This window comes from Oryza sativa, chromosome 6, assembly GCF_034140825.1.
Source record: "Oryza sativa Japonica Group chromosome 6, ASM3414082v1".
Classification (NCBI taxonomy): domain Eukaryota; kingdom Viridiplantae; phylum Streptophyta; class Magnoliopsida; order Poales; family Poaceae; genus Oryza; species Oryza sativa.
Genome location: NC_089040.1, coordinates 2765858 through 2775811, shown reverse-complemented (window position 1 = coordinate 2775811; position 9954 = coordinate 2765858). Strand labels below are relative to the sequence as shown.

Below are 9954 nucleotides of genomic sequence, written 5' to 3'. Positions count from 1 at the left end.
GGCGATCTTGAGCTGATGCAGCTGCGCCTCCACCGCGTCGAGGTCCTTCTTGAGCTGTAGGTTCTCCTGACGCAGCTCCAGGATCTTCATGTTGTTCTCGACCATCCCGCGACGCACCATCTGATGGAAGTCGATACGAGCCGCGTCGTATGCCTCCACCATGCGTGCCAGATGCACGACGGTAGCGTCATCCTCCGAGCTAGCATCCCGGAAGGTGGCGTGGTCGCAGGCTCCTCCGCGACGAGGGTGGTAGCGGTAGGGCGAGTGCTGCAACTCGTCCGGGTAGCGCTGGTGAAGAGTGCCGATGGCGAGGAGAGCGGCGTTCTGGCAAGCGGCGGGGAAGGAATCTCCACCCGCGGTGACTGCCAGCGAAGTCCGCTCGGGGGAGCCAGAGAGGATCACTGCAGTGACCTCCCAACCAGCGTGGGGCTCCGCGTCGTCTCCCTCCTGATTCGGAAGCGGCCTGGCCTGGTAGTCCACTCCATGTGGATACCCTAAGACCACGCACATGCCCCGCAGCTCCAAGACGAAGCCAGTCATGTCCAAACCACGACGGGTGACGCTGCCGGCCATCTACAAGCAAGAACAAAAAGAAAAACAACATTTTAAAGGTCAGATTTTGATGATAAGTGAAGCAGCAAGACGGAGAGAGACTAGACAGTTTTCACAAATAACAAAGGATTTTTATTTTTGAAAATATTGCTAAGGCTTGGGATCTACGGCTCATCCTAGGGTCAAGGGTGGCTCTGATACCAACTTGTCACGACCGGAAATAACCCAACGGGCTTTCCTGACGTGTGTGCATTAATCCTTGTCCCAGGAGGCAAGGTACACCATAAGTTGATACAAATCAGAGTTTAACAAGCGGAAGCGTAAATAGTTAACTTATTACATGGGCAGCGAAGGCCCAGCACACACAGAGACAAACGAGAAATAGCGGAAGACTAGGGCGACGACCACAGGCGCTTGACGGCAGGCACGAGCTAGACACCGAAACCTTCATCTTCAAGGAACTCCTCTTCTGGACTTGGGAAAAATTGAGCAAGACTGAGTACAACCACCGTACTCAACAAGACACACCCACAAATGCAGAATAAATGCAAAGGAGTACAAGGGAATTATAATGTAAAGGGTTAGGGTTGCAGTAAACAGCATTTAAAGACATTTAGTTGCTCAGGGCTATTTTGTAAACGCGATCCTAGAACTATACAAAGTTATTAATCAAGGCCGTGAACCCACACGAACCTGCCTTAACCCAAGGCCTATGATGATTCAGACCGAACTGGCAACCCGACCCTGGGTCCCAGCTCGTCCCAAGCCAACCCAGGCCAACCATTCCATATTTTAGTTGTTAAGCAAGTTTTAAGAATTAAAACACTAACTTGGGTACATTGCTCGGCTTGCCCATAACCGAGGGCTCGGCTATTCGAATAGATTATACTCTGATCAGAGGTGTACATCTTTACCCACAAGACACATCTTCCTCACGTGTAACCACGTGCCACATACCACCACGGTATACAGACGGAAGACGTGACATAGTTTCCAACCCATCCTAGCCATAGACAAGAGTACCGACCCAATCCTGCCTACGGCCGGAACCCCCGGGACAGGCAGGCAAGACTGAGCCCCTAGCAGCAGGGCACCAACCCTCTGCCATGACATCTCGACTACCGGGCCGCAGCTCGTGTAGCCTTCATTTGCCCTGGAGAATGTCCATCGACCCCCGACTTCATCCATCTCCAATCCGTGTACTTTTGTTTATGACTAGACTGAGCCACAAACTAAGCCTTACCCACTAGACATGTGGAAGTACGGTAGTGCTTTGCAACAGAGGCCCGAAGACCGGTCCTTATATGGCCGAGGTGCTACCATCAAAACCATGCACCCCGAACCCAGCCTAAAACCATTTTTGGGGATTTTTGAATGGAGGGGGCGGTGTGAAGCCAATTCCACAATGATCCAACAATTCCACAGTGTCCAGGTGATATGAATATTTCCCAAAGTCTATAGTTGTAAACCACCTAATGTTACCTAATTAAATTGCGAAGCATCTATCTAAATTTAAACTAGGGATACTACGAGTAGAGTGTCCACTAGTTGAGGTTTTGTTTAATCTAGGGTGAACAAGGTAATAATAATAACAATAACAATAATAATATGGTCATAACAAAGGTAAATAGGCATGGCTAAATAAAACAGTGATAACGCGGGAATTTAAATAAAGCGATAATGCAATAATTTAAATCAACATAATTTTATAAACTGGGATTCAATATGCTCAAAGATGATGTGACTTGCCTTGCTCGCTTTCCCAACCGACGGCTTCGACTTCCACGAAGAGCGGATCTTCCGAAGCTGCAGCGTCTACACGACCAACGGAAAAGAAAAGGCTTTTACTCTAATAAATTCCACATAACAGCAGAAACAAAGCACAAAAATGGGTTCTTGACTTCTTAAGGAAAAATTAGAGACTTGAACGGTCCAATTCCGAGTTCAAATGGCCAAGTTATGGCCATTTGAAATTTATATGCTCTTTAAATGGATATTTGCGAATTTCTTCATTTAAATTTTAATTAAAAATCGGGTTTATTGCGTCAGCCGAGGGAGAGGGCGCGCGGACCGGGTCCACGGGAGTGGGGCCCACGCGTCAGCCTCTCGGTCCACGGTGGACCGGGAGCACGCAGCTGGCGGCGGCCGGCGCCGTGGGTCCCATGCGTCAGCCGCACCCGCGGGCGCGGGCGGCTGACGGCCGGGCCCACCTGGCAGCCGCGGGGCGCGCCCAAAGGCGGCCTCGCCGGCACGGCCGACGGGAGGCGGCGCGCCCGCGCCCCGATGGTCACCGCCGGCGACCACCGGCGCGGCGGAGCGGCGCCCGAGAGAGAGGAGGGAAGGGGGAAGCGAACGGAGCGGTCCACGGCTCACCCCGGTCGACGGCGACGACGGGAACGGCGGCCGAAACGGAGGAAGGCGGCGGCGCGGCTCGGGACGACGAGGACGACGGCGCTCCGACGGTCGGCGGGCGAAACGGAGGCGCGGACGAGGTCGACGGGGACGCGGCGAAGCCGAAGGAGGTGACGCCGAGTCGGGAGGAGGTCCGGAGCGACGACGGCGGCGAACCGAAGCTCGGCGGCGACGGCGGAGAGAAGATGCGACGGCGCGAGCGCGATTCCGACGGGGAGAGCGAGTGGCGAACGGCGGAAACGGAGGAGGAGGGCACGGGAGTGGCTTAAATAGGGTTGGGAGTGAGGGAAGGCGGCCGGAGGAGATGGAAACCGGCGCGGAGGATCCGGCCGCCATTGATTGCGCCGGGGAGGTTTGCGGGAACGAATCCGGGCGAATCCGAGGGAGAGAGAGAGGGAAAAACGGGGGGGGGGGGGAAAGAGAGAGGGAATCGTGGGGAATAATTCCCCCCTCTTTAATGCGCGCGGGGACGGCGGGAGGCGGCGAGATTCGCGGCGGCGGCGGCGCTAGGGCACGGGCGAGCGGCGGGCGCGGCGCGAGGTGGGGGATGACAGGTGGGCCCCACCCGTCAGCGAGGGTGGCGAGCGGGCCCGCCTGTCAGCGGCGCGCGCGCGGGGAGGAGCCGATGGGCCGCGGGGGAAAGGAGAGAGAGAGGGGGAAGGAGAGGATTGGGCCGAGCCGGCCCAAGAAGGGAAGGGGGGAAAGAAGACTTCTTTTTGGGTTTTTTTCTTTTTATAAACCTTTTCCACTTTGTTTATTTCTTTTCAATTATTATTTGTGCTCTGAAAATTCCACTAAAATTTATTTACGCATTTTAGGCTTTTAGGAAATATACAAAAATCCTCCAAGCCTTATTTGACTTTTAGATTTGCACATTTTAATTGTTGGAGGCTTTCACATGAATTTTAATTATTCTTTGCACAATTTCGAGGATGAATTTTAGGGTCGATTTGGGACGTGACAGAGGCGGCGGGCGCGGCGCGAGGTAGGGGATGACGGGTGGGCCCCACCCGTCAGCGAGGGTGGCGGGCGGGCCCGCCCGTCAGCGACGCGCGCGCGGGGGAAGGCCGATGGGCCGCGGGGGAGAGGAGAGAGAGAGGGAGGGAGCTGGGCCGAGCCGGCCCAAGAGAGGAAGGGGGGGAAAAGGACTTTTAGGGATTTTTCTTTTTATAAAACCCTTTAACTTTGTTTATTTCTTCTTAATTATTATTTGTGTTCTGAAAATTCCACTAAAATCTATTTACGCATTTTAGGCTTTTAGGAAATATATAAAAATCCTCCAAGCCTTATTTGACTTTTAGCTTTGCACATTTTAATTGTTGGAGGCTTTCACATGGATTTTACTTATTCTATGCACAATTTCGAGGATGTATTTTAGAGTCGATTTGGGACGCGACAGTAATCCTGCCCCCCATCCTATATAAGGTGGGCAGGAGGCTCTCTAGGGGGCATGAGACAACTAGATCGTCAGATCTATAATACACATGGCTGATTCAAATCCCCAAACAGGAGTAGGGTATTACCTCTCATCGAGGGGGCCTGAACCTGTCTAAATCCTTGTCTCTGTATCCATCCACTTTTAGGTCTCGTGCGCTACCCCCTTTATTATTGCCGAATTCATGTTTCGACACTCGCCATTGACTTTGTTGCCCACGCCGGCATGCACACACGCCTCAGCGTCGTCGACCACATTTGCTTCCCCCCCTCGCCTAGGCCTCCCTCTGCTACGTCACCGTCCTTGGCGAAGCTGTGGCCGTCGACATCAAAGACAAGCTCCAAGGTTAGCGCTGCTCCCCGCTCTTCTTGCTCCTCGATTCTCCCTCCAAGAAAGATGGTGGATTCTAATGGTGAGCTCACTGCCGCAATGCCGACGTCTCTGTATGGCTTGATGCACCTGGAGGGGAGAACATTGGCCTCCATCAGGTGGCGGTTCGGCTACTTCAAGCCCAACACCTTCGGCGACCAATGACAGTGAGCACCAAAGACGGACGCCTTGCCCGTTGCCCCTAACACCGACCCGGAGAGGTCGTTGAGATCCAAGGGTGTTGTGGTCATTGGCGCCACCAGAGAGAGCACACGTGGCCGACGCTGACGCCACCACATGGGAAGACCAGCGCCGCGGGGGTTGCTATGCCGGCACCACTACCGCCTATCTGCTCTCTGTCACCCTTTTCCCTGTCGGTCACCGCCCTCGCCCCCTTTCTCTCGTCCTCATGCCCTGGAAAGAGATGGGGGGAGGGAGGAGAGATGGGGAAAGGAGAAGAAGCAGCTGTGTGGTTTCCATGTGGGGCTCACATGTTCTTTATTTTTTTTATTTTTGATGCCACGTCCGCGTCATGTCAGCTAAAACCGCTTACCATACTACCTTAGGATTATATTTATATCGGTTTTACAAGTTGAGAGAGGTGTTATATATGGTATTGTGGTTTGAGGATGTAATTCGAACTCGACGTTAAATGGAGGTACCTGAAGAAAACTTATTCCACCAAGTAACATGTGTGGTTTCCACCATGGCCACACCACTTTCGGCCCGGTTAAACCCGTAATGTTGAACCGACCACGAAATCACGAACCTGGGCTCTCCTCTCACGACATGCACATTGATTGTGTGTCAGGTTTGGTGGTGTTTAGGAGCATGTGTGTACCCCTAAAATGTGGAGGACACACATTTTCTTCCTACTTCAATTTTTAATCACATCTAGATCCAATTTTTACACTATTAATATTTTGGTAATGCTACAACCTTTTTGGCACTATCAAATCTAATAGAGTAGAATTGATATTTACTTGTGACATGAGTTGGTATCGAAATGAACATCAATGTGATATTACTGAAGTCATCAAAATTTTGTTAGGGAAAACCTGACCTTCCGTCCTTGGCCAGCTAGCACGAGGAAGGCGGTGACATGGACCTTATGTCATGCATCCTATTGTCGCCATCAGTGCCACGCCTCTGTCACCAGCCAACGCACGAGGAGCAAGATGTGCGGGACATGGAGGATGTGGTAGTACTTGATGCCGCGGCCATCGACAAGCTCCTGTTCTGAAAGGCATTTCATGGTCGCCAGAAATAGACCAAGACTCAGACCGATTCATTAGAATTTTGGCCCAACACAATTTTATATGGTGAAATTTCAAAGTGCTCCATGAACCTTTCATCCTGAGGTCTGCCCCTGCCAGTAAAATGTAGTATTTTGCCGAAGTAGTTGGGGGTTTTGGGGGGAGGGGGGGGAGGGGAGGCGGGATTGGCAGTGCCACGACGTTTACTTCCATAGTATGGTGTGAATCGTGGAAGAATACAATGAGGGAGAGGCTGCATATGTAGCTAGCTGTTCATGGCTAAACGAGTTGAGTTTGGAGCAAGGACAATAATTATACATGCATCAATAGTTTTTTTTAAAAAAAAAGATATGCAGGCAGTAATAATAGATATTGCAAATGCAAGTTTGCATTACACCCTTTTGTTAAAAAAATATCCGATATTCGAGACATATTGACAAGGTATCCATTGTCATACGTGGCACTATTTGGGGTCTCTAGTGAATGCCCTACTTAGTGAAAACCCTTTAAGAAAATGTTACTAAAAAGAGTACATTACAATCTCAAGGAAGTATTTGTCATGAAAAATTAATTATCAAATCTACAAAGAATCAATCCAAGCATTTGTAATATATTAAAAGGGAGCTAATTTTGAAGTTAGTTGGGTCTCGTCTTTAAAACCGTGTTGTATGTTAACCTTAGAATTATTATAATAGTGTGGATATGGAATACTTATGCATTAATCAATACTAGTGCTATGCGTGTGCTTTGCAATGGGATTGGGAGGAATACGAACGAATGGTTTTATGAGGTTTTGTTTTATATATGCCTTTTTGACTACTTTTTGTTGGGTGAGGTGTTTTTTAACATGGTGGGAGTACGATTGTGGGAGAGGAGGAGGACGACTCCGCTTTTATAGTAGTAGAGTTATCCTTGCTACAATGTTGCGAACCGAGGGCTTGACCAGAAGTAGAGACGAGACACACAATTTAACATGCTACAATGACTATGGAAAGCGTATTGATATCACCTGTAGTCATTAAGGACGACAAGTTAGTGACAATATGTGATCTCATCCATCCATCTACTGAACATGGTACTAAAATGGATAGCTATAATATTGTCTGCTATAATAAATCAATATTTATATCCTATGTAAATTATATCCCAATTCTCTTGACACTTGGATTCATATTGTACATATCTAAGGACACTCCCAATTGATAGCTATAATAGTGTCTATGGAAATTAATACCCTTGACACACAGGATTTTAGATGATATGGAAAGAGAACAGAAAGTGTCTTCCATGCATTGGAGGATAAAAATGTCTTCAACACATTTTCCAAAAAAAATATGTCCAGTAGTGAGAAGCAAAAGAAAATAAAAGGAATAAGAGAATATTTATTGTTGGCCCCAGTTATATATATACTATGTATTGAGAAAGTTATTTCTATAGTTGTGTCTATGTGGCATTGAAGTTTCAGTTCTTCTACACATACTTGCTAGGAGTGCATAGCAACTTGGTCTATGGAAATCTACCATTTCATTTGGATTCTACCAAGTTTGTGCCTATGCTATAAATAATGTTCGAGCTACATTTACATTTAAGATTGATGCAATTTCTACAACATGCCTACATTACACTCTGACTTGTTTGTGTAAACTATCTTGCACCAACTTCTCCCCCCAACTCATTTTTGCACAAAAAGAAGGTTGGAAGCTATAACAATGGGCCGCCGTGTACATATATAAGATCAGCTCTTCACAATTAAGTCATATGTGTACTTGTCCAAACTTCAAGAAACACAATGTTTAGGTGGGCCAAAATATTCCCTCATCAACCGTGAAAAGAATTTCAAATAGGGGAAGATACAGACCCCCTACACTGTTGTTTCAGAAAAGAAAATGATAGAGATTTCGGCTGACCAAAATAACATCTATACCATGGCAAATCATGACTAGGCAGGTACATCATTTCATCAGTTCAGTGAATTTGTATAGAAAAATGTTCTCACTTGTAGATGTGGATGAAAGCGGATTAATTTTGTAAAATACAAAACAATAGTTGCCTCTTTGTAGTGATGTACCACCATAAATCTTGAAGCTAAATAGCATTATATACCACAATGTATACATGTGGTTTTGAAATTTTGAGTTGTCTTCAAATATTCACCTAAGTTACATGCAAATATTACCAAATTGCAAGTTCACAACCATCACCAACCATAACACAATAAAAGTGGCGGTTTCCAACTTTAAACCCATAAGCATATGCAGATTTCTTAGTTGACTGCATCACACTTAGTTTTCTATTAGTTCGCTACGGTGTTAAAGTTGGGTTGCATGCCTCATATGCACCACTATCTCTCCATTTATACTTATTCGCGCATACTAATTTGAAAGATACGGAGTACACATTCCATGGAGGAGATGGTCATGACATCCACCAAGCTAAAACAAAACTTTATTTCCTTAAAAAAATTCAAGTTTTTTCAACATTCCACCTTGTTTGTTTCTAAAAACCATATAGGTGGATGGCATACACCAATACACAAACACAAGACCTTACACTTGTAAAACCCTTATTCACGCCTAGGTGCAGGCAACCTCCCGAAAATTATCATGATGGTTTCACCAGACTCAACGACACCGTGCGCCTCCAGTGACAGTTCCTCGTTCATGGCCACCCTGTTGAGCTCGAAGTGGTAGTCCCCTTCGGCCAGCAATGGCGTCTCAGGGCTGCCCTCGAAGTTGTCATTCAGCTGCTCCCGCAGGGTGGCGACCATGTCCGCCGGCGATGCCTCCAACAAGAAATCCATGTGCTGCGAGCGTGAGCCCTCCATCAGCAACCCGATCACAATCTTACTGTCGTTGGCATCCACATTGGTGTTGCGGTTGCTGCCACCGCTGCTTCCTGCCTCCACCATCTTGTTGCAATCAACAATCGTCACCTCCACCACGCCGGAGTCGAACTCGACATAGGCACCTAGAGGCCAGTGATCCAACATCACCATGAGGCCGCCACACACGAAGTCGTTGACGCCCAACCACATGCACTCCGGCAGGGGCATGGCCATTTTTTGCACACCGTGGATGCGGCGTTTTAGGGCGGCCACGCTCTCCTCGCGACGGGCGAACACCGTGACCTTCCGTCCCCAGCTAGCCGGTGGGAGGTAGGCGGTGACATGGACCATATCATGCGTCGTGTCGCCGCCGCTCCACTTGGCCAGCCCATGGATCCAGCAGAACCTCGCCGCCACCTGCCAATGGAGGAGAAGCAGGACATGCGAGCCATCGAAGATGGGATAATACTCAATGTCATGGTCATCAGCGAGCTCCCTGTTCCAGTATAAAAGGCATTGCGCGGTCACCGGGATGCCATAGCAACTCTCCACCTTCTGCTTGATCTCGACAACCTTGTCGAAGGGCTCGACCACGACGGTCAGGCGGCAACTATGGCTGACCACCGTCGGCAATACCACAACGTTCACATCCATGGTAGTATGATGTGAATTGTGGAAGAATACAACGAGGGAGAGGCCATATATGTAGCGAGTTGTTAATGTCTAGATGGGTTCGGTTTGGAGCAAGGGCAATAACTATAGATGCATTAATAGTTTCAAATGAAATATACATGCATTAATAGTTCCAAATCAAATATATATATATATGCATTAATAGTTATAAATGAAATATATACACACATTAATCACACATATTGCAAATCCAATTTTGCATTACACCCCTTGTGTTTCATAAATAACAAATGTCCGGGACATTTTGGCATGGCACTTGAAGTCCTCTGCTACACCATTTGGTCTCAAGAGAATATCTTACTTAATCAAAACTTTTCATGAAAATATTATTGAAAATCTAGTACATTGATATGTTAAGGGAGCACTCGTATGAAAATTCAATGATCAAATCTACAAAAATTCAATCCAAATAA

At 47.9% G+C, this 9954-nt stretch overlaps 1 protein-coding gene across 1 annotated transcript; it reads right to left on the bottom strand.

Moving 5' to 3' along the window:
• Positions 1-8587: 8587 nt before the first annotated feature.
• LOC136356892 (uncharacterized) lies at positions 8588-9502 on the bottom strand. Its single transcript, XM_066311436.1, has one exon. It carries the CDS (start codon positions 9500-9502, stop codon positions 8588-8590), a length of 915 nt encoding a protein of 304 aa, XP_066167533.1.
• Positions 9503-9954: the final 452 nt, after the last annotated feature.

Bases quoted from the DNA above. Each gene is read 5' to 3' on its own strand.
- LOC136356892 (XM_066311436.1), bottom strand. From the start codon at position 9,502: ATGGATGTGAACGTTGTGGTATTGCCGACGGTGGTCAGCCATAGTTGC.